General features: G+C 39.4%; 1 protein-coding gene across 1 annotated transcript in view; it reads left to right on the forward strand.

Annotated features, from left to right (window-relative positions):
- The window catches only part of LOC114253489 (cubilin), a 134,005-nt gene that overhangs the window by 91,408 nt on the left and 16,845 nt on the right, over positions 1–25,752 (forward strand). Inside the window, exons 4-8 of the mRNA XM_089728170.1 lie at positions 9,984–10,052; positions 18,550–18,724; positions 20,401–20,427; positions 21,773–21,984; positions 25,393–25,600. Coding sequence (XP_089584296.1) covers positions 9,984–10,052; positions 18,550–18,724; positions 20,401–20,427; positions 21,773–21,984; positions 25,393–25,600 — 691 coding nt within the window. The remainder of the gene's footprint in view (positions 1–9,983; positions 10,053–18,549; positions 18,725–20,400; positions 20,428–21,772; positions 21,985–25,392; positions 25,601–25,752) is intronic.

The raw sequence follows: 25,752 nt of genomic DNA on the forward strand, positions 1-25,752 counted from the left end.
ATTTTAGTCTTTTAGTTTAGGTCTCTTAAAAATTGAATCATTCTCAGTATCTTCACATTCATCTTTCCCAGAGTCTGCTACACATTCCGGCCTTAGTAAGAAGACCGAAGTGAGAAATCGACATCATTATTTGTTTTTTTTCTACCTAAGCTTGTATCTTTTTTTTTTATTGCTTAGATGGGTGGACGAGCTCACAGCCTACCTGATGTTAAGTGGTTACTGGAGCCAATAGACATCTACAACGTAAATGCGCCACCCACCTTGAGATATAAGTTCTAAGGTCTCAGTATTGTTACAACGGCTGCCTCGTCCTTCAAACCGAATCGCATTACTGCTTCACGGCAGAAATAGGTGGGGTGGTGGTACCCACCCTTGCGGACTCACAAGAGGGCTATGCCAGCATAACCGAGCAAATAGATGAGCTTACGGGGCTCTAACCTAAAAGCACCGATAGTGGATCGGTAGGATCCGAAATGACGTGTTTAGGGCGACGTCGGCTGTTTACCATTCGGTCCGCAGGATCGGGTATGATTACTTAAGTACGTAACGTAGGACACCGATGACCTATTGTACATGGCAGTCGACGTGTTAAAACAACAGTATACACCAAAAATATCCACAGATAATGAAACCGACAGCCTTTTTTAGACTTTCACGAGCAACAGAAGAATTGATATACAGCCAAACGAACAATTAAAAGTAAAAGGAACCTCATATTGATCCAGGAGCACTCCATCCATCTCGGAATCCTCTCCGGGGATGCAAGTCGAGTGAATAACATATTTACTTTGCTCTCCAAGGGTTGCTCTCCGATAAATAACATCAAGATTCAATACCAATAAGCTGTTACTGCGAGAATCATTGCATTCGTAAAACTTAAATATTTTTTGGTATTTTTTTTGTGTTGGTTCTTATTCTGTATCGATTTTTGTTAATACTAAGGATATTTAATATGGGTAGACGGTGCCTTATCGAAATAGCACCAGAGCCAATATATCGCAAGGAATACCGATCAACATTTTGCGACTACGTAGAGGATATGTTCACGCTTCGTCCTTGAAACAGGAATGTATTATTACTTCACGTTTAAGCATTACCGTATCTGTATGCTAAGAACATGTGCTTTTACCAGTACTTAATTACGCATTGTCAGTATTACAGGTTCGATTTTAATACACGAAACCTTATGTTCTATATTTCAGCTCAGTGAAAAATATTCCTTACCGGTGTTACGATATATCAATTTTGACACAAGAACGACGCATTTTTTTTTTTGTTTTTTTTTTGGTCATGGGCAGATCCTACTTCTAGGTGTCCGCCCCTAGAGGGTATTTGGGACTTGACGGTCTGCAGATGTTGAGAGCAGACCGCGGACAACAACAACGCAACTTGTCTCTGTTCAGATAAGATTAATAAGCTGTCGTTTTATATTGTAAGAAACGATCAATAAAGAGTCGTCTTTCATTAGCGTCAAACGAAACGAAAAGTAAATGAGAGCACTTCTCGTGTTAAATTAGTGAATCCCAGTAGAACTTTTAATTTAAAGCACAAGCTTAAAAAGCTTTAAAAAACAAAGAACAAAACTAAATTTTCACATACAGCACACTCGCTGTGAGATTCAGACGGACATTTCGTTATGTTTTCGCTGGCTGCGGGAGATAGATAATAACGCTTTAATGTGGCGAGAACTTTTGAAGGTTTTAACCAAAACAAAACTAAAAAAACATAATCTGATTTAAGCTACTTACACAGTGCAAAATATTGCCAAAACTGGTTTATGTGTCTGATATATTAAGTATGAACTTTAAGGCACGTGGCTTCAATTATATAAGAGTCACTACTTCTTCACGGCAAAAAGAAAAACGTTGGCAATACGTTTTGATTCCTTTCTCATATCCGTTTCGAATAATCATTATGTATTTGCGGTTCCCCGACTGATAACGCGTGGAAACCTCCAATTATATTAGTCGCGTCGTAGAACGACCTCGATCCGCTTAAACTAATTAGTTTAGTAGAGGGAGGCTCTTTAAGCGCATCACATAACCTGCATCACGCTGGCCCCCAGCGGTAGAGACAACAGGGTATCGTAAGACACGTCAGGTGTGCCCCCTCCAAGATTACATAACGAACACTATCACTCTGCCAAGAGTGTAACGATTAAGACGTACAGATGCCAGACGTATGGGCTCCGGTCTCCACTGACTAATCAGGTGGGCTGTGAGATCCTCCACCCATATATGCATAAAAAAAGTAAAAAAAAAATAGGTTGTCTGTAAAGTCGGTTTACTGACGATAGTTGAACGTGACAACGTCATAAGAAAATACTGATGGAATGGTTTCATTTTTCAATGATCGCAATTATCGTTGCTATAAACAATTGACACCGCATTCACTTTTCACTGAACTTCATACTTGACGAAAACAAGTAAATGTATATATTGTATAGCAGCTGTCCACGCGGATGCATCGCTCACTCAAGTAGGAGAGAGTCAGATGTCGAACGTTGCCGAACGTGGAGGCCGATTGTGCCTCTTTGTCGCTCGTTGCGCACTCTCGCTTGCACTTCAAGCCTTAAATGGAACACCTCAGAGCGAGGTAACGCCGCATGAGTCATGCTTTTTCGTGCGTACAGCCGGCTCCATCGAATTATAAGACGTTGTCACGTCAAAAGGCTGTTGGCCCGCCTGCATAACCTTAGTCTTGTCTTCTATGATGAAGGAGCATAATACGTAACGGGTCAATGTGAGTGCCAGTCATTACGTGGTCAATCACGTTTCAATGGTAATATGTATAATAGTAACGAGACCTAACTACTATAAGTTTAACTTAACATAAGCAAATCGGTTCTTGTTTCATTAATAACAACCTATTTGTTTTAAACGTATTTTGTAGGTATGTATAATAATGTTTATTTATTATTGCTTATGTATTTTCATTACTTAATGATGTGCCTAAAGGTTTGTTCTATTTTTGATAGATCATTCTAAATATTGTCCATAATATCTGCTGTATCCTTTTCAGAATTTCTCTATATAAAAACGGTTGTCTGTAATCGCTATTAGCGAAAAGTAGCCCACTGAGTTTCTCGCCGGATCTTCGCAGTGGGTCGCGTCTCCGATCCGGCGGTAGATTCTGCGAAGCACTGCTCTTGCTAGAGCCAGTGTTAGCAACACCCCGTGAGCTCACCTCACCTCAAGGAGAAGCTGAAGTAGCTTCTCAAATCAGTATATGTAGGAAAAAAAGAAGCGAATAGTCCGCCTATTGTGCAATTATATTTGCCTGTTCACTGTTTTTCAATGTATCTGTCTCTCTCTCTCTCTCTGTCTCTCTTTCTCTCCCTACTTTTCGTATTCAATTAAACTTTTTATAAAACCGCTTCAGCTTCGAAAGCACAATACAGATTCCGGTTAACACACATGAGTCCGTCGGACTTAAGCATCCTGTTGCTCTACTCTGTTGCGTGCGAATATATGCCTTCCTACGTCAATATCAGCTTCTGTATCTACTACTACGCTTTATACATTTAATACTCATCTTTTATTATAGAGGAAGAAGAAGATATAGAGTTTTTATTTATATTTTATTTATTGCATAGATAGGTGGGTGAGCTCACAGCCCACCTGGTGTTAATTGGTGGTACCTACCCGCCCGGACCCACAAGAGGTCCTAGCACCAGTAAAAAGTTAAGTAAAGTAAGGTAACCAAGTTAAGACTTAAGAAGAAATGGATGGATTGCGTGAAAGACGATTATGAACGACAAGTACGAAAGGAGAAAACATTTTACGCCGACCCCAGGTGACTGGAAGAAGGGCGGGAGAATGATGATGATGACTCATATTTTAAAATGTTTTTCTAAGTGGTTTATTTTAAACTAGCGGCCCGGTCCGGCCCCGCTCAGGTCTTTAACAGAAATTTCAACGATATTTGAGGTTGTTTTATTTTTTTAAATAAAAGAACACTTATTGCGGCATAACTATAATAGTTAGACATATGCTGTCGCGACACTTTTTGTAAATAATAATATGCTCTACAAAGTCGTAGTACATTATTTTATTCTATCATCAATAGTTTTCGCAGCGCACGCGATGTAAAGAATATTTTAAGTAATTTTTTACACCTTGGGTTACATTATTGGAGTCTTAGTAAGGATCCCTAATTTTTTTCAAAAAAGGTGCCTATGTCACTCCGGAATAGTGTAGCTTCCAAACAGTGAAAGAATTTTTCAAATCGGTTCAGTAGTTTCGGAGCCTATTCAATACAAACAAACAAACAAATAAATCTTTCCTCTTTATAATATTAAGTATAGATAAATCTAGATTACTAGCTGTCCCGGCAAACAATGTTTTGCCATATATAAGATTTCTAGGGAATTTCTAGTGTAGAAAAAAACCAAGTTATTGTAAGTGTGTAAGGATGTGGTAAATGAGTGAAAGAGGCATGTAGCGCTGTGAACGTTGAGGGAATATATAATAAAAATAACAAAACCTCATTCAACCACATATTACCTCATAATAACAAAAAAAAAGTCCAAATAAAAAAAATATGTTAGGGGTGGACAACCCTAATCACTTACGGGTATGAAAAATAGATAGTAGCCGATTCTCAGGCTTACTGAATATGCATAAAAAATTTCATGAGAATCGGTCGAGCGGTTTCGGAGGAGTATGGGAACGAACATTGTGACACGAGAATTTTATATATTAGATTATGCCAGCATGGTTGAATTTAGGCGGGAATCCGGAGATTTACACACAACCTTAAAGGCATAAGAGGAACTAATTTTGACCTCTTCAATAAGTCAAGTCAAGTCAAGTGTAATAAATACAAACACGGGGTTCGGATTCCATTCCTAGTCGAAATTGGTAGCTTTGTTAAAGATGTTTGATAATTGGGGTTTGGATGTAACCGTTCTTATCTCGGTCGTGTTTACGGCACAGAGAAAACAGCAGAAACCCTAGAAAGTAAATTTATTTTTATTAACCTACTTCCAAATTGTGGAGAAACCTGTTAGTGATAAGTAGGTATACGATAACATCGTATGGAGACTAAGTGTGTAAATTGTATTAATAACGTCGAAGTAAGGTTCATCTCGAAGCCACTACGTTCATTCTTACCACGTTTCATTTATCTGGCTCTGAAATAAACCTTTTCACTGGTGGTAGGACCTCTTGTGAGTCCGCGCGGGTGGGTACCACCACCCTGCCTATTTCTGCCGTAAAGCAGTAATGCGTTTCGACTTGAAAGCCGCTACAGTTTTTTCCCTGAAAAACTAATACTTAGAACTCAAAGTGGGTGGCAGTGGTTACGTTGTCGATGTTTAATGGTTCCGGTGACTATTTAGCACCAGGTTGGCCGTGAGGTCGTCCATCATAGCAACAAAAGAAATAAGTCCTGATTTGGTTGGCTCGCCACATTGAGGAACCGCCGCGCGGTCTCGTACCGTACTCTTCCTTGCCTGACAAGGCATGACATTTATACCAATAAGTGAATGTTACCATTCTAATTCGCTTTGAACGAACGTCTATGGGCTCCAGTAACCACTTAACCAGGTGGGCTGTGAGCTCGTCCACTCATCTAAACAATAAATAAAAAATACATTTCCTCGGTGTTTTCTGAACGTTACGACATACCTTACGTTAAGTACGTCTTTTAACTATCTGTTATCTATCTTTTACGTACGCCATAAGTCGCGAGTTCGACATTTGCTGACATATATTATGACAAAACGAATACTTTTGTATGATCCAAAGTTCATACCACTACTTTATATTTTACTAGCGGCCCGCCCCGGCTGTCCTTGGGAAGTAGCGTACGCGATGTAAAAAAAATTAGGCAATTTTTTTACACATTGGGTTACATTATTGGAGTTTCAGTAGGGATCCCTAATTTTTTGAAAATATAATAAATATAGCCTATGTCATCCGGGGATAGCGTAGCTTTCCAACAGTGAAAGAATTTTTTAAATCGGTTCACTAGTTTCGGAGCCTATTCAATACAGACAAACAAACAAATCTTTCCTCTTTATAATATTAGTATAGATTGATTTTTCTCCACTCCTTACTACTCATTATCGTCATCATCTTAGGTCAAGTAAGGTGGTAGGGTGTCTTGTGAGGCCGCACGGGTAGGTACCATCGCCCTGCCTATTTCTGCCGTGATGCAATAACGCGTTTCGACTTGAAAGCCGCTACAGTTTTTTCCCTGAAAAACTAATACTTAGAACTCAAAGTGGGTGGCAGTGGTTACGTTGTCGATGTTTAATGGTTCCGGTGACTATTTAGCACCAGGTTGGCCGTGAGGTCGTCCATCATAGCAACAAAAGAAATAAGTCCTGATTTGGTTGGCTCGCCACATTGAGGAACCGCCGCGCGGTCTCGTACCGTACTCTTCCTTGCCTGACAAGGCATGACATTTATACCAATAAGTGAATGTTACCATTCTAATTCGCTTTGAACGAGCACTTAACATTATATCATCACGTCATTACGGATCCTCCTGATCCATTAACGGTGCTTTTAGGTACCACAAGCACTTGTCACCGTCCTCGTCGAACCCGTCGCTTGCGACGAAGGGCTCGACAGGCGAATTAGCCCATAGACACAGCCCACTGAGTTTCTCGCCGGATCTTCTCAGTTGATCGTGTTTCCGACCCGGTGGTAGATTCTGCGGAGCACTGCCCTTGCAAGGGTCACTGTTAGCATCACTCCGGTTTGAGCCTACTAGATAAGGTTACGCTGAAATAGCCTCTCAAGGCTATCAGCTTAGGTAGGTAATTTTTTTTTATATCAACTACAATATTTTTCAATAGCAAAATGACAATTTTTCGTAGTACCTCTTTCTTTTCATGTCTTTTAAAAAAAAGTTTTAATGTAAAATTTTGGGAGGCGCAGTGAGCTATAGACAACTTGAAACAAACACCAACCTGTGTCATATACATTTATAGTTACATACCAATGGGGGTAACTACTTATGTTGCTACCAAAAGAACCAATAAGTCTGAATATACGGTTTAGTTTGCTTTATCTACACTCCTGTAGCAACTTTCCGCCATAACTATTATTTCCCAAAACAATTTCAATTTGGGAGCTCATGCTTCGTGCGCTAACAAAATTTGGTATAGCTTTAAACTAGTTTAAACACATTCGCCGTCGGCTACATGGACTATTGAACGATGGCCCATGTATTTTGATAGATCACTGAGATAATTGGCTCGAATCGAAAAAATCTAATATTGAAAAAAATATATCTAATATTTAAAAAAAAAAGAGATGCCCCCTGAGTATCTTGCCAATTCTTCTCAGGACGGAGGCTAGTTTTTGTGAATTGGCGGTAATTCTTTTGACGTTCAACAAGTATGTACTTTCATTTATGTTCAATAAATTTTTTTTGATTTGTTTTGATATAAACATGGTTTCAGAAAAAAAGAATCATAAAATAAGATGAAGAATTAATTTTATAAGATTACTAGCCGTACTCGGCCGCTTCGCTGAGCAATTAAAATTAGCATTATTATTTATTGTCATTATTATTAGGGAGTCCAACACTCATATAAATATTAGCCTATCCATTAAGTACATGTATTTGCTACATGGATACCAAGTTTCAAGTCAATCGGATGCACGGTTCAGTAGTTATAATGGAACATCCGTAAATACCACTGTAGATTTTGTATACTAGTATAGATTGTTTACTATTTTCACTTTACTTTTTCCAATTTATCGATATCCAGCAGATTTGGGATAAGACCGGAGTATGTCGAACTCTGAATAACTACTGACTGAATTCCGTTTCTCGCCCGAGACGAAACGCGGGTCAGGTTAGGTACTACCTACTCAACATAATGTGGCTTGTGAGTCCATTAGTCTATTTAAGAAAAGAAAAAGAAGAGAAAGAAGAATACAAAATTTCGAAAAGCTCGTAATTTTTTTATTTATTGCTTAGGCTTATGGACGAGCCCACAGCCCACCTGGCGGTAAGTGGTTACTGGAGCCCATAGACATCTACAACGTAAATGCGCCACACACCTTGAGATATAAGTTCTAAGATCTCAGTATAGTTACAACGGCTGCCCCACCCTTCAAACCGAAACGCACTGCTGCTTCACAGCAGAAATAGGCGGGGCGGTGGTACCTACCTGTGCGGACTCACAAGAGTTTCTACCACCAGTAATTACGCAAATCATAATTTTGCAGGTTTGTTTTTATTACACGATGTTATTCCTTCACCGTGGAAGTCAATTGTGAACATTTGTTAAGTATTCTAATAAACTATAATACTCTGGTACTATTTGAATTTAGTTTTCAACGTTCATAATAATACTTAACGAACAAGCTCCAGTTCTCGCGCGAAACTTCAACCACTGCCCTATATACGTCACTGGCTTAACATCTCAGACCTCCTACGGAGCTTACACAGTTCGAATTAGATTAGAATTTAGATTTAACCTAACTTCTCAAGTGGCAAGCGAAATTGAACGGCTGGATATGAATATATTTTCTAAAAATTATAGTTAAATTTTATTCAAGTAAGCCTTCATTAGGTGCTCTCAAATAGTTCTTTTTTTAAGTATAGCAATTGACTTCTGGTGAGTCTATTGTGTATATAGTTTATAAAAGTCCTCAATATTTCTTTGTATACATACACATACAAATATTTAGTGTTGTAAGAACAATTATCAATCAATTGGGTTGAAATTAAATGAACGTGAGCAGGTGGGATGAGGCAGTCTCAGTTTTTTACTGAGACTTCAGTGGACTTTTATGCAAGAGAAACCACATGAAGCACCTTTGTATAATTTCCTCACATCTGTGCATTTTTGCAGAGATACTAAATGATCTATAAGCTTCCATTATTTACACGTTTAACTTAAGAAACACTAAATTGACTAAAATAACCACATCAAAGCTTGTATTAGAACATAGACGAATTTATTATTCAGTAAGGAAATATTTTAAAACATTACATAATACTTTGAACAAATAAATATTTATCGGGTTATTTTTTCGTTGACAACACTAAAACTCCTTAACAATTACTGAAAAAAGAACAAGATCGGTCGAAAGACAAAAAAGAAACTGGTTGTGAACTGTTTAGTTATTGCCTGTTTTTATCAACACTCAACATTTGAAAGTTATAAATATTTACATTTGTAATTATTCAATGTATTTTTAACAATAATAATAAAAAAGCTGTACATTGTAGGCAGGTGTAGGTAGATAAATAGTTTTTGAACTAGCGCATAATTTCTTAGAACGGAATTTTTCATTGAGCATACTTTGGGACCTGAACTCATTCTCGGAGGAAATATTACGTAACTTGATCTTAATTATTTTGTTCTGCATTCTCTATTTCCAATTGGCAACTTTGGAAATATTGTAATAAAATAGGTAAGACGTGTTTCGGGACTACTTATGTCTTCATAATTTATGCTTCGATGAGGAGTTTTTATTTATCCTGAATACCAACCATCTTATTTATTTGTTAACCTAGTACAAATTTGTAGACTTCTTTTACTGCCAATGAAGGCAGAGGCGGAGAAGGCAGAGGTGTTTGCTATTGTCTTTAGGATTGGCAATATTCGGACGACAATCTGGCTACCGCCAGTCACCGGTTCAATTTTTTCGTGTAAAAATCCTTCAATTTGCGTTATAGTAGTATGAGTCCTCAGTGGAAGGTATATGTTTAATTATATATTGAATTTGCCTTTTCGGTCATCAATATAATTCATCCATAAATTATATTATGTATATAAATTCTCTATAAACTCAGAAACAATTCGAGCGATTCCGATGATTCTTTTAGGAAATCTTCGGATTGGCCTATCGCGAGTTTTATAGCGAACGGATCAAAGTCGACCCGTTTAGTAATAATAGAATTGTAGGCATTAAAAATTAAACAGACAGATTAAACACGGTTGCGGCAGTATAAAAAATCAGATACGAAATACTTTCATGAAATTATAACTGGTTGTTATTTCTGTGCAGCGGTCGCTGGGGAGGCGGAGCTCTCGAGTCAGTCCACGCTGGCTGACGCCTCGCCCACTAAACTTCCAAGTACGTCTATTAAATACATCATTAAAAAAAAACTTAAGACACGCCAAATAAGACCTCATTAAAAGTAAACATTTAAATCGGATAAAAAAAACAAAATGGCGTCTAGAACGGGAGGGCGTCGTGAAAATTATTTGGTCATTTCTATCGTTTCAATATTCTAATCAATTAAAAGCAAAATAAACTTGCTATTAAACTGATTTGATATCTCTTTATTATATTAATAGCACGATGATGAAATTTTAAATTAAGATCAGCTTTTCTTTTCGATTCATCGCGACCAAATAAGTTTCACTATTCAAAGCGATTGGTAAAAAATCAAGACCAAGCCGCGAATGTTGAACTGGGGGTCTTATTATGGCGAATAGGAAAGTTAATTAAGCAGCACAAAGCTATTTCCCGGCACGTATACCCCTCGAACCGAGCGTAAAAAGTAATTCCAGAATTCCATATAAATTGATTGATGCAGTCTTCAAAATACATATCGTTGCACAGTCAATATTTTGATATGCCTATTGGCAAATTGAAAATATTCTCATTTGGCGTTTGTCCATCTCGTACACACTCCGCCTCGCACAAGGTAGATCCTATTACGCTTGCAAAATATTCCAGTGTTTTTTTTGCATGAGTCAACGACCCCGACTATATTAAATAATTATTAAAGCCTGTAGACATCGCAACCCGCATGCCGAATTATATAAAACACTAGCGGACCCGACAGACGTTGTCATGCATACACAATGAAATGAATGAATGAATGCATACACAAAAATTCATTCAAGTCGATCCAGCCGCTTAATTGCAGTATACATAAATAACCTAGATACCATCTGCAGCATCATCCGCTGCGCTGATTTGTGAATCTAAATCATCTAGGGAGCCACCAAAACGCATACAAAAAATTCATTCAAATCGGTCCAGCCGTTTAGGAGGAGTTCACTGACAAACACACGCATAGAAGAAATATATATAAAATATAAGTAGGTATTACTAGCAACCCGCCTTCGCTTCGCTTCGGAAACTGTAATTTATTATTGATTTCTCCACTATTTAATGGATGTTATTATGCATATAAACCTTCCTCTTCAATCACTCTATCTATTAAAAAAAACCGTATCAAAATCCGTTGCGTAGTTTTAAAGATTTAAGCATACATAGGGATATAGGGACAGAGAAAGCGACTTTGTTTTATACTATGCAGTGAAGATAATAAAATTAGATATTAGTTATATGTTTCCTTTTGTAATTTTGAAATTCATCTGTCATAACATTTTTGAAATCAAAATCGTGATTAATTTACTTGGTAATCTACCTGGTCCTCATTTCATCTAAGTTAACTCATAGGTACCTACTTATCGCGTAAATCTGTTTTAATGAACTTGTTAATCGGATCTCGGCCTCGTCTTGACGCTTCATTCTCCGGACGGAAAAAAACTTTTAATAGCCAGTATTGGCAACAAGCTTCAATCTAAATCGACAGAGAGGCATTTTTTTTGGGCCGGGGGCTGAACCTCCTGTAGGTTCCCGCGTGTAGGGGCGCGCGTGGTATGTGGACTGGACGGTCCTCAGATGTTGGGAGCGGACTCGCGGGCCCAAGGGATGGAATTCAGGGCCTTCCTACTGAAATACTCCTCAGTACGCTCGCCCAAGGGTCCGATGCCGCCGAGGTAACATGGGCGGGGTAAGGGGTTACCGCGGTCAACATTACGACCGATCGAGACATTTGTGTGCTTAGTGCGAGTCTTTTAACGTTCTCGATAGCGTAAAAGTTAACACAAATTTGTATCCAGTTGGAACAACGCCCCTAGCGGCAAACGTAGGCAAACTAGCACTAGCACACACAAAATTTAAACACTTAGCTCTTCATACAAAGATGTCACTTTATTTTTTGATTAGCGAATGTTTCTTATCACCTTTTTTCCGCTGAGAGACCGTCACGTGACTCGGTTGAAAATGCAGGACAGTTGATAACAGCTAAGTGTAAAAACAACATATTTCAATATTTATTATTTATTTTTTTTATTGTTAAAATCTACCTTGAGATATAAGTTCCGATTGTCAGTTTTTCAGTACAACGGCTGCCCCACCCTTCGAACCGAAACGCATTGCTGCTTCACGGCAGAAATAGGCAGGGCGGTGGTATAAAGTGTTAAAGAAATTTCACAAAAAAAAACAGCTAAATAATTATTCGAACAGTAATTTATTACAAAACTTGGAAAGAGTAAAGAAATTAGCTAGTAACATCTGACAGGCTCAGCGTGGTTCGTAATTAACTTACATTCTTTCGCATCGATCCAAAAGAATTGGGCAAGTCGTAGTCACAAAAATAGCGCCAATTATTTTCAACTGAAATAAACGCACTGTGTTTTTTTTTAAATCGCATCATATTTATTTTCTTTTAACATTTTTATTTTCCTATTAAAAAAACTCACTTCGGTTTTCGCACATAACACAATATATAGACATATGTAGACGCAAGTAAAACTAGAATACTATTATAGTTACTAAAATTGAAATTGAATAAATTTTTTTTTGTTATTGCTTAGATGGGTAGCCGAGCTCACAGCCCACCTGGTGTTATGTGGTTACTGGAGCCCATAGATATCTACAATGTAAATGCGCCACCCCCCTTGAGATATAAGTTCTAAGGTCTCAGTATCGTTACAACGGCTACCCCACCCTTCAAACCGAAACGCATTACTGCTTCACGGCAGAAATAGGCGGGGCGGTGGTACCTACTCTTTTCTTTTTTTTTACCTATGCTGATAGCCTTGAGAGGCTATTTCAGCTTCACCCTAACGTTTGTAGGTGAGCTCGCGGGGCTCAACCGGAGAGTTGCTAGTTAGTTTGCTCGTCGAGTCCTTCGTCGCAAGCGACGGGTTCGACGAGGACGGTGACCGGTGCTTGTGGTGCCTAAAAGCACCGTTAATGGGTCAGGAGGATCCGTAATGACGTGCTTTGGGCGACGTCGACGGTTTACCATTCGGTCTACTGGGTCGGGTATGTAATTTCCAGTGGCTACGATGAGAGGGTTCTCATGTCGTGCCGCCTTCTCAAAATGGCGCAACGATGCCGACTGTAGATACTTACTAAATGAGTCGAGCTCCAGGTCATCGTGGAGATCCACATTCCTAAGGAATCATGGCGCTGCGACGGCTATCCTGCAGAATCGTGATTGAATAACCTGAAGGGATTTCAAGTGGGTGCGGGCTGAGTGAGCGAACACTACGCTTGCATACGTCATGACGGGGCGTATACAAGTTTTGTAGAGAGTTACCTTATTGCGGAGGGACAGTTTGCTTCGACTACAAAGCATTGGATAGAGTCGTCCTAGTATAAACGCGGCGCGGTCGCGTACCGTTTTTATATGGGGACGGAATGTCATCCCTCTGTCGAGGGTGACGCCTAGATATTTGACCTTCGAGACCCACGGTATGGGCTGGCCAAAGAGAGTGATGGGACTAACGGCGGAGGTGTTTGCGCGCCTACTACGGAGTGGGATGCTCGAAGTAATGTTCGGAGGGCGACCCCTTTTGAAGAGCACCGCTGCGCTTTTCGTGGGGTTGATGTCAATTCGCCACTTCCGGAACCACTGTCCCATGGTGGCTACTGCGATCTGGAGTCGCCGATGAAGCAGCGACATCTTCCTACACGAGTAGTAGATAGCCGTGTCATCGGCGAAGAGCGCTAGATGGGTCTCCGGAGACCGGGGTATATCATTGATATACAAACTAAATAATAACGGGGAGAGCGCGGAGCCTTGCGGGACTCCGGCAGTCAGTTGACGGGGACGAGAACGAGTTCCCTCTACTCGATATCGAAACGAACGGTTCGACAAGAAGTCTCGTATGATGAGCACGAGTCTGTCTGGCACTCCCATGTTGTACAGTTTGTAAATTAAGCCGTTGTGCCAGACTTTGTCGAACGCCTTCGCGATGTCGAAGAAGAGGGCGCCGGTCGGGATTTGTTTACGCCTATTTAGTCCTATCAGAATGTGCTCCGTGAGGCGGTGCACTTGTTGTACGCACGAGTGTTTTGAGCGGAATCCGAACTGTTCGTCTATGAGAATTTTGTTCGCGGTAACAAAATCCCAGAGGCGTTTCCTAAGGAGACGTTCGTAAATTTTCCCTATCGTCGGGAGGAGACTAATCGGACGGTAACTAGAAGTTTCGTTTCTCGGTTTGCCCGGCTTATGTATACCGATAACGTCCGCTTCTTTCCACACCGCGGGAAAGATGCAGTGCGTCATAGCGGCATTTAAAATTGTAGCCAACATTGCTATCAGTTGGACTGGCAAAAGTTTTAGCGCGCGGTTGCGGATGCCGTCGGAGCCTGGTGCCTTCCTAGGTTGGAGGTTGTGGATCGCGTCTCTAACTTCGTCAGTGGTAATGGGGGGTAACGCGTCCGAGGGCGGCAGGGAAGCTCTGCGCTCGACCTCCCTGTCGACTAACTCGGTGTGTTCGGGGTCCGCGTGTTGAGTACTGGTGGTGCACTGCTCTTGCAGTGCATCGGCCAGCAGCTCAGCCTTGTCATCGTCATCGAATGCCGGTGGTTGGCCTGAAGGGCGTACGAGGGGAGGCATAGTAGCGGTAGTTTCGGATTTGAGAGTCCTAGCTAGTCGCCAGTATGCTTGGTGGGAGGGCGCGAGTTGTTCTAAATAACTATGCCAATTATCGTTACGCGCGTCGCTTAAGCGGGAGTGGACTTCGCGTTGTAGACGACGCATCCGAGTCCGGTTTGAATGCGTGGGAAGACGATCGTAGGCCCGGATTGCCGCGTTCCTAACTCTTAAGAGATTCCTAAGATCGGGGGACAGTCTGATGCGGTGGAAGCTGTCCTCCACATCGACTTCTTTTGAAGATCTAATGATCGCGGAAGAGATGTGATCGGTAATGATGTTTATGGATTCGACGGTGTCCTCGGGGGATGATAGATTCGAATCCGGGCCGTAAGGGAGGATTGGCGGAGCGGCTTCGGGTAGGCACGTGCCCAGCTTATTCCAATCCACCATGGTCCTCGTAACAGTGACTGGGTTGTGAGGGCGACCGAGCTGCATAACGACAGGTCGGTGGTCTGAGTCGAGCTCTGACAGTGCTTCGATGGAACGCAAGCGCAGAGTTACGTTCCTAAGCAATGCCAGGTCTATAGTGCTCGGACGGAGCGCGATGTTATACGGATAACATGTTGGAGTTGGGGGACCGACTACTTCAAAGGTGAGGTCGTCTATAAACGCGTCGAGACGCCTACCGTTAACGTTTGTACGATGGCAGTTCCACCTAGTGTGGTGGCAATTTAAATCGCCTGCCAGGATGACAGAGTCTCTCATGCCGAACAGTGACTCGATGTCACTGCTCAGAAGGGGCTTGTCCGGGGGGAGATAAACGGATGCGATGACGATCGGCTGGTGTCCCGTCAGCGAGATACGGCACACTGACGCCTCGATATGTGAGAGCGAGGGAGTATCGAGAGGGACAACGTGCAGGGCCCGCCTATAGTAAATGGCAGTCCCGCCTTTGGAGGCGGTGAGTCTGTCATTCCTAACCATGACGTAACCTACCCGTGCGGACTCACAAGAGGTCCTACCACCAGTGAATTTCATAAATCTTACAATATCGACGTACGACACCTTTATCGTCCGACCACGAACATTGTCAAGTTTTCGACTCGGTCACACATCGGAAATAAGAAAAAGACAATAACAAATTCAACATAAGCCGTCAAAATATTTTATTGTCTATACATCTACATATTAATATGCGAAGCAAAAGCTTTGTACCCCTTTTTGCGAAAATTGCGCGGACGGAGGAGTATGAAATTTCCCACACTTATAGAGAATATAGAGGAGTGCAGAATGCAATTTTTTTTTAATTATCCATAAAGAATACATATTACATACAAATATTACATAATCTACCATTTTTTTTTTATTGCTTAGATGGCTGTACGAGCTCACAGCCCACCTGGTGTTAAGTGGTTACTGGAGCCCATAGACATCCACAACGTAAATGCGCCACCCACCTTGAGATATAAGTTCTAAGGTCTCAGTATAGTTACAACGGCTGCCCCACCCTTCAAACCGAAACGCATTACTGCTTCACGGCAGAGATAGGCAGGGCGGTGGTACCCACCCGCGCGGACTCACAAGAGGTCCTACCACCAGTAATTTGACACACACACGCTTTATACTCTTTTGTTTATTGTTACAGTCCTGTTTCCTTTTGACCGTATAAAAATTTAGCAAATAGCAAACTGAACGTAATGCCGATACTGAGTCTCGTTTTTTTAATGAGGTTGTAGGCAAGCTGAGTATACGGTCCATCTTTTGGTAAATGGTCATCGTCACTCATGGACGTCAGCAATGCCAGCATGTCTACTGCGGAAGACCCTCTTCATACTTCGTTCCAAGAATCAAGCAAACCAACCTCATTTGTTGATAATATCGCGTAACTTTAGGACGAGAATGAATTGAAAAGTAAGTACCTACCAAAGTTTGAACATTCGACTTCTTTATTCCAGCAATTTTAGAATTTAACGAAGTGACCCGATATACGCCATTATCGATTATGTATATCCGATATTTTTTTGTATTACAGAGTATATAAAAAAATGGAACACTTACAAATGACATAGACTTATCATTCTAAGTAAACAGCTAAGAATAAACGACAGGAATCTATATATTAATACGTGAAGCGAAAACTTTGTATCCCTTTTTACGAAAATTGCGCGGACGGAGGAGTATGAAATTTTCCATACTTATAGAGAATATAGAGAAGAAGTGCACAATGATAATATTTTTTTTAATAATGCATAAAAGATACATTAAATCAATAAAGAAAACATTACACACACTACATACCATGTATTTGACGCACACACGCATGCATAATATTTATTGTCAAACTTTTGTTCTTGACGTCTGTTGTCAAATTGAGAATAGATTAAATATTGTTTGTCTTTGTTAATATTTTTTTATATTAACAATGTAGCCTTGGCGAAATTTGTGATTATGGAAGTATAAAATACAATCGTAATAGTGTACAAACTTACAGTTCCAATTAATTATAGTCGAATTTCGACTACTGCGGGACCTCTAGTAATATTAATAATGTCACCGAACAAAATGCACTTAAATAGTTTAGAATATATTCTTAGAAATTTTCAGAACCTCAAATGAATAAAAATTCCAAACCAAAAATGAATATTATATTCGATATAGAAAACGCTTCACTGTATGTATTGTAAAAATTCCCCCTTCAAGAAAATTCTAACATACATACGTAAATTGAATACCATGAGAACTCTCTGTGTTTTTATAGCGCCGAATATATTTTTATCGCACGAAATTAAAAATACGAAACAATAGGGACGACATTACGAGTGCGGCCGAGGGCGAACGTTGAGTGTGTTTTGTTTCCGGGCCGCGTCTAGCGCCGTCGGAACATTTAGGTAAACGCTCCCTGCCACGGTTCTCTTGTACAAAACTGGGGCGAGAACGGTACAACTAAATCTACTATGTTTACGATTGTGATTGAAGTTTTTATTAGTTAGTTGCTGTGAGGAGAAAACAAGTTCCATTCACGACAAAAAAAAATACCGCAATTTTTTTTATCCTACCTACGCGATATCCTTGAGAGGCTATATCAGCGTTACCCCAGCGTGTAGGTGAGCTCTCCGGGCTCAAGAGATATTTCTAACACTGGCCCTAGCAAGAGCAGTGCTTAGCAGAATCTACCACCGGATCGGAAACGCGACCCACTGAGAAGATCCGGCGAGAAACTCAGTGGGCTGTGTCTATGGGTTAATTTACTCGCCGAGCCGCGACGGGTTCGGCGAGAATGTTGACCGGTGCTTTAGGTACCTAAAAGCACCTTTAATAGATCGGAAGGATCCGTAATGACGTGTAAAACAGCAATAACTATTGCAAAATTCAAATATACTAGCGTAAGTAATTCAGCTCACTGATTTTCAGCGTGGAGCAATTTTTTTTAATTTTTTTTTGTATTGTTATTATTATTTAATAGCTTGGGCCACTTGACGGTCATAATGACTGGAGCTTAAAGCTTACAGTTTACGTGTAGGTCTTGTGGCGACTCAATTTTATTATATAGCCACTGTATAACTATTCAATTGAAACGCATGACTGTTACACGGCAGAAAATGTCGGAATGGTGGTAGCTATGTTGACCTCACAAGACGTTCTACCATCATCAGTAATCATGAAACTTTGTATTTTTCCCACAGGATGTTATTTCTTCATCACGAAAGACATTCGTGAGCACGTGCTAAGAACGTATTATTTATTCCCTTGAATGAATTTCATTTGCCTGCGGTACTCAAACCCCGGTATTATTGCATCGATCGACACGATTATCTAGCTTTTACTTAAGATAGGGGACACTTTAATAGCTATTTGGTCTTAAGTCACAACATTGCCCCAGCCACGCCAATATGTACCTTATGAGCTGCATCTTAAACGTAGTCGTGCTGTGTGTTCCAGAGTGCGACCGTACGTTCGTGAGTCGAGGCGGGGCGAGCAACGGGACCTTCCACGCCCCCGAGCTGCTGAACTCGAACAACCAGAGCCGGCAGTGCCTCTACACGTTCCTGGCGGCGCCGGGGCAGCGCGTGCTCGTCGAGTTCAGGAAGTTCGAGCTCAGGGGCAAGCCTCCAGAGTGAGTGTACTATCCAGAATAATCCAGACTAGATGATGACCGAACTTTGCTCGTTTTTTTTTTTTTATAACGCCATCATGGTTATTTGCCCTCAATTAAGAAAAATAGTATTATTATTCGCCAATAGATGTCGGGAATAGTTGATTATTGAAAACACGAATAAAACAACGTTTTCTGAAAATAAATCGTAGCTAGATCGATTTATCGCCCCCGAAATCCCCTGTATACTAAATTTTATGAAAATCGTTGGAGCCGTTTCCGAGATTCAGATTACATATATACAAGAATCGCTCGTTTAAAGGTATAAGATTAATCCAGATTCGGACCAGAATCGTTATTAAAACCAATGGACGTCGCTTTTTAATACGCCTTTTTTACACGCTTCAGACGTGTGTATGTTAGTATGTAACGAAATTTTTTAACACGATTTTGACCCCCTTCAAAACGTCAGATAACCTCGAAATTTGGTATACTTATTAAGGACCGATGACAATTAAATATAAAAAAATAATAATTGAAAAATAAAAATTGAAATTCAACTAAAAAATGAAAAATAAATAAGTGTAAGAAAAAAATATGTTATTGTAAAAAAAAGCGTGGCGTGCATGGTATCAGCAGTTATAAATATTTTATGAACAGATATATGAGTAGAAGGGTTATTTTGATTATATCCTGAAAAGTAACCCACGCTTTTTTTACAATGAAATCATGTTTTCTTACACTATTTTTAATTCAAATTTATTAAAATTTATTTTCTATTGTTTAGTTGGATTTTCTATAAAGGCGTATTTTGTAGGTTTTTTTAAACAATTATTTTTTTCCTAGCTATTCCTTTGTACCAAGGAAATATTATTATTAAAAAATGTATTCCAGCTTCACGCGGACCGGTAGGTAAGCTCACGGGCTCAACCTAAGAGAATCGTTAATCGCTGAATCTACTACCGGATAGGAATCGCAACCCACTGAGAATATTCGGCGAGAAACTCAGTGGGTTATGTCTGTGGGCTAGTTCGCACGTCGAATTCTTCTTCCGAGTCGACGAGTTTGACGAGGACGGTGACCGGTGCTTGATAGGCCTAAAAGCGCCGAGAGTGGATCCGGGGATCCGATGTCATTCATGTTTAGGGCGACGGCGGCTTTGGGTTGCCTAGTAGCTTGAGTCGGACAAGACGGTCGGTTTTATTACAAAAAAAAATTAAACTCATGTGCCTCACGTTATGTTTATCTCTTTTTAGTGTCGTTTTCTCGTTTCATCGAGTTACAATCACGATGGTGTTAAACAAGTTTACACTTCAATTATTAAGTTAATATGGATTACATTTTCTGATCAGACGACGAATTAGAATTTTCAATAATGTCTGAGGATAAATATAAGGAAATACAATGATTTAGATTGTCGTCCTATCTTTATTATAGATAAAATGGGAATACATTAAAAAAACACAAAACAATATTTCAAGAAAATATAAGTATACTTCAAGCCAACTTCGAATAACTTCCGTTCTTTTTTATTGTCAATGTAATAAAACAAATATAATTAATCAACTTATTATACTCCAGTTTTAAGTTAACAGATTTAAACAAATGAAAAAAGCACTAAAAATAATGAATAATTATTGAATAATTTTTTTTAGAGTGATGTTGGTTTAGTTTAAACTTTTGTTTTTTGATTCTAGTGGAGCGGCAGTTGGCGAGTTACCAGCGTGAGTATTAATTTAATTATAATTATCTCTATTTACAAAAAACAAAACATATTTTTTTTTAGTAAATTTTCCAAGTCCATATTTTAAAAGGCGTAATCGTTTTGAATGACGGGGGCAATTTTTAAACAATTAAGTTTTTCTTTTTGTCACAATTTACGGGGCAAATTTCAATCAACACTAGGTAATACTAGACTAGGGCTGTCTAATGGGTAGTGTCGCAGTGGATACTCTCAAAAATGTACCCATTATGTAGCTAATTAACATTGGGCAGTCAGATTGGGAATCGAATATTATGGGGTAATAAAATATCGTAATATTTTTAATATCATCGCATCTCCCCACTCCCCGCAGTCTACCTATTTCTGCCGCGAAGCAGTCATGCCTTCTCCCACGAACGATACCATAGCACTGTTCCTACATAATTGAAAATTGAATTTCATGTCCAATGATGGAAAATTGGACCAAGAGAATAACTACATCTGTTCGCTTGCCCATATTTCCTGTATTGCATACATTCCTTTTTTGAACTTGATGGGTAGACGAGCTCAAAGTCCACTTGATGGTAAGTAATCATCGTTGTTCATTGACAGCCGCTGCCTTAGCTATATACCTGTATGTACTTGAGAGAATGCTGCCCTAACTTATATTACATTGAGCCGGTTGCATGAAGCATGCCAAGATTTCATATTTAAAACTTTGCTCATCGTATTTTTTTTATTACTTAGATGGGTGGACGAGCTCACAGCCCACCTGGTGTTAAGTGGTTACTGGAGCCCAAGACATCTACAACGTAAATGCGCCACCCACCTTGAGATATAAGTTCTAAGGTCTCAAGTATAGTTACAACGGCTACCCCACCCTTCAAACCGAAACGCATTACTGCTTCACGGAAGAAATAGGCATGGTGGTGGTACCTACCCGCACGGACTCACAAGAGGTCCTACCATCAGTAATTACGCAAATTATAATTTTGCGGGTTTGATTTTTATTACAAGATGTTATTTCTTCACCGTGGAAGTCAATCGTGAACATTTGTTGAGTATGTACTTCATCAGAAAATTTGGTACGCCTGGGATTCGAACACCGGTGCATCGCTCAACACGAATGCACCTTCTTCTCCTTTAGGCCACGACGACTTCTTTTTTTTTAGGAAAAAAAATTATTACAGCCTGCAAATTTATGACATTTTTTTTAATGCCATATAAACAAATGAGTATACGGCCTGATGGTGAGTGTTTACCGTCACTCATGAACGTCAGCAATGTCAGGGGCAGAGCCAAGCCGTTGCCCACGAATTATAGACAATTCCTAATCTCAGTTGACGCGTGTTCCTTATTGCGAACAGATGCATGCACGAGTACATGGACATATACTCGGAGATGGCGTCTCTGGAGACGGGCGAGCTGGTGAACTCGGCGTTCGGGGGACGATACTGCGGGCCCATACCGCCTCGACAGCGCGTCTCCCTGCACCGCGCGGTCGCACTCTCCTTCTATACAGACAAAATGTACACGCCGCCCAATCTCTTCACTGGAACTTATCGCTTTATCAACGCATGTGAGTTGTTTAGTCGCGCGTTTATTCTTGTTGTACGAAACCGATTGTAATTTATGTTCGTTCGTAGGTTGGTGGAATGCACTAACAGGTTTTTTTGTAAGAAAAAATATTTATTTTCTATTTATTTATTTTTATTGCTTAGATGGGTGGACGAGCTCACAGCCCACCTGGTGTTAAATGGTTATGGAGCCCATAGACATCTACAACGTAAATGCGCCACCCACCTTGAGATATAAGTTCTAAGATCTCAGTATAGTTACAACGGCTGCTCCACCCTTCAAACCGAAACGCATTACTGCTTCACGGCAGAAATAGGCGGGGCGGTGGTACCTACCCGCGCGGACTCACAAGAGGTCCTACCACCAGTAACAACTATCGACTAAACCCCATCGAGCTCCACCACACCGGCTACACCAGTGTACGAAACCGACCTAACCTAACATTTACCCAATGCTGGTGTCGACCACAATCCTGGAAACCGCTGTTCGCAACAGCAACCTTTTAAAGCTTGCGAAAGTGCTAAGTTTCACGTTGAAATCTGAAATTTTCTGTAATGTCAGAGGCGAAAGACATATACGAGACGAGGAAAATGCTCAATCTTTAAATAAATGGTATCTTTAACAATGAATATCGTAGACAAGTTTGCATTATTTGAGTATCAAAGTTTGCGAGTTTATAATGCGCTCTATCTCTGGTGCATGAGGTTGAAATTAAGGGTAGCGATAGATAGGAATACAAGATATACTGGTAAGAGAGATGAAGTTAAAACAGATCGCGTACGGAGACTTTTACAAAACCCTGACCTAGATTACTTTACAAGTTAAACAACTTTTAAAGAACAATCTCGAATTTTTCTCTAGTTTCCTAAACTAATAACATTTTCTTCGGTTTTCGCTGGTCGTAGAAATAACTAAAACTATTTTTACAGATTTATCTAGCGTTTTTATTGTTATAACATCATTTCCATTGTTAAAGAAGTCGAAATGACAATTAATTTATACTAGAGGTCCCGCAGTAGTCGAAATTCGACTATAATTAATTGGAATTGTAAACTTGTACACTATTATTATTGTATTTTATACTTCTATAATCACAAATTTCGCCAAGACTACACTATAAAAAATATTAACTAAGACAAACAATATTTAATCTATTCTCATTTGACAACAGACGTCAAGAACAAAAGTTTGACAATAAATAGTATGCATGCGTGTTGCGTCAAATACATGGTATGTAGTGTGTGTAATGTTTTCTTTATTGATTTAATGTATCTTTTATGCATTACTTTAAAAAATATTGACATTGTGCACTTCTTCTCTATATTCTCTATAAGTGTGGAAAATTTCATACTCCTCCGTCCGCGCAATTTTCGTAGAAAGGGATACAAAGTTTTTGCTTCACGTATTAATATATAGATACATATATGTGTACTTTTAAATTAGTTTGGTGGATTCCTGCTTTTGCTTATGTTGTTTCTTGCGTGCTAAATGTTTTTTTTATATTTTTTTTTGTTTCACTAGTGTTTTAACTTGTTTATATTGGTAGCTGTTAGTTCTCCTTTTAATAAATAAATAAAATACGAGATCGAACCGTAATAAATGTTTTAATTAATACCAAACTTAGTTCGTGGTCACGGACGACTAAAGTATCGACATTTAAATATCGTGCTAATTACAGTCTAATTTTCAGGAAAAACAAAATAACATGTGTGCAATTCACACGTGTTAGAAGTGAAACCTTCAAAAATTAAAATACAATCATCCTAAATGTCTAAGTATATTATTAGTAAAATTTTGTCATTAGTAATTTAGAATAGAAATTTTCACGTGCTTAGATATTAATTAGACTCATCCAATGTTTAAAAAAAACAATGCGATATCGTCGTTGATTCAAATTTTCCAACAATTGTTCAAACGACTCAGCAGTTCCGTTTTCCCCATAATCGAAAGCGAAATATAAAATAAGTAAGGGAAGCGACAAACATAAAAAGATAATTGAGAAAACATACAAAGAAAACAAAAAAAATTGAATTTTTTTTTAAACTAAGACAAAGAACTTTAAATACTTTAGGTAATTCTCGAGCAAAAGAATTCCAAACATACACATTGTTTGTGTCTTAATGAACTTCTTTTCGCTATTTAAATAGTTCTTTATTGTTTTAGGCTTCGTAGAAAAAATATTCTACGTAAGGATATACATAGTTGAAATTCGAAGTTAATTGAATACGCTACTGAACGATTTCACAAACAAACAAACAAAAATATTGTAATACTAAATGTGATATTACACTATTGAATCTACAGAAACCCGCCTAAGTGGAAGTTTGTTTGTCCCGAAAAGGAAGACAAGTCGAACTCGGTCGTTTCCAGAACCTCATGCATAACGAATGTCCGGAAGTTCGAAGTTAGACACAAACTTACTTCGCTTCGTTCAACTGAATTTTGAAGCAACTGTCAAACAGGAAACATCTATCGAATCATTCCTGAATCAGGTCGCCCGATTCATCGTCGACAAATCGTGTGAATACGACGAGAATAGTGTTGGATTTACGCCTAGGTCCGGGCCTAGGGTGGCATGATTTGAGGGGCGGCAAATTTTTTGAAATGCCAAATTTCAGAGACGAAAAAAAGTAAAGACTCTTTTGAAAGTCTCATTTGAAAATGAGATCGGATTAATTAAAAAAAAATGATTACTATAAAAAAATATATATATTTATTTGTCTAATGTTTATTAATTATTTATCTGTAATACCGTATTTATTATTAAAATTTAAAAATATATTCTAAGGAAATAATGTTATATTAAATTTAAAATAAAAATATTGGATTAAAATTAATAAAAGTTATTATAACATTAAGAACGGTGCGATAAACAAGGCTTAGGGCGGCATCAAGCCTAAATCCGGCACTGATAACAAGAGGAAAACGTTAGGGAGCTCTGATATGTTATTTCGACCTTGGTCCTTTAGTAAGGAGAAACTCGCGTCATAAATTCTGATTTGATACGCGAAGGCCGTCTCTTGAAACTATTTACGACGTTAGGCTGTTCTAATCAACAGATTCGCTGTCGTTTGATTTGTTTTTTTATCTTTTTGACGTGACAACGTCTTATAATTCTATGGAGCTGACTGCACGCACGAAAAAACATGACTCATGCGGCGTTACCACGCTTGAGTGAGCGATGCATCCGCGTCTGTCCTGCTATACAATAAAACATTTACATGTTTTCGTCAAGTATGAAGTTCAGTGAAAAGTGAATTCGGTGTCAATTGTTTATAGCAACGATAATTGCGATAATTAAAAATGAAACCATTCCATCAGTATTTTCTTATGACGTTGTCACGTTCAACTATCGTCAGTCAGTAAACCGACTTTACAGACAACCGATTTTTTTATGTCTTTTTTGTAGCGGAATTCGAAGTGGGAACCCCCGTTCCCAATACATTGTGCTCGTTCATAATCGAGGCGAGCAAGCGGAAGACGGGGCTCCTCCTGTCGCCGACGTACCCAGGAATATATCCCAAAGACGTCACGTGCAACTACCTGTTCAGCGGACAGCCGGGACAGCGCATACGCCTCGAGTTCAGAGACTTCGATCTGTTCTTCGGCGGTCCTCAGTAAGTCTAAACTAACTCTATCATTAACATTTACGATCTGCTGGTGATGCAGTGATGAGCGCTTCTAACCGCTGCGCTGAGGGTCATGGGTTCCGAAGTCGTCGTGGCCTAAAGGATAAGACATTCGGTGCATTCGTATCTAGCGATGCACC

This window comes from Bombyx mandarina, chromosome 06 (genome assembly GCF_030267445.1).
Source record: "Bombyx mandarina strain Sakado chromosome 06, ASM3026744v2".
NCBI classification, from domain to species: domain Eukaryota; kingdom Metazoa; phylum Arthropoda; class Insecta; order Lepidoptera; family Bombycidae; genus Bombyx; species Bombyx mandarina.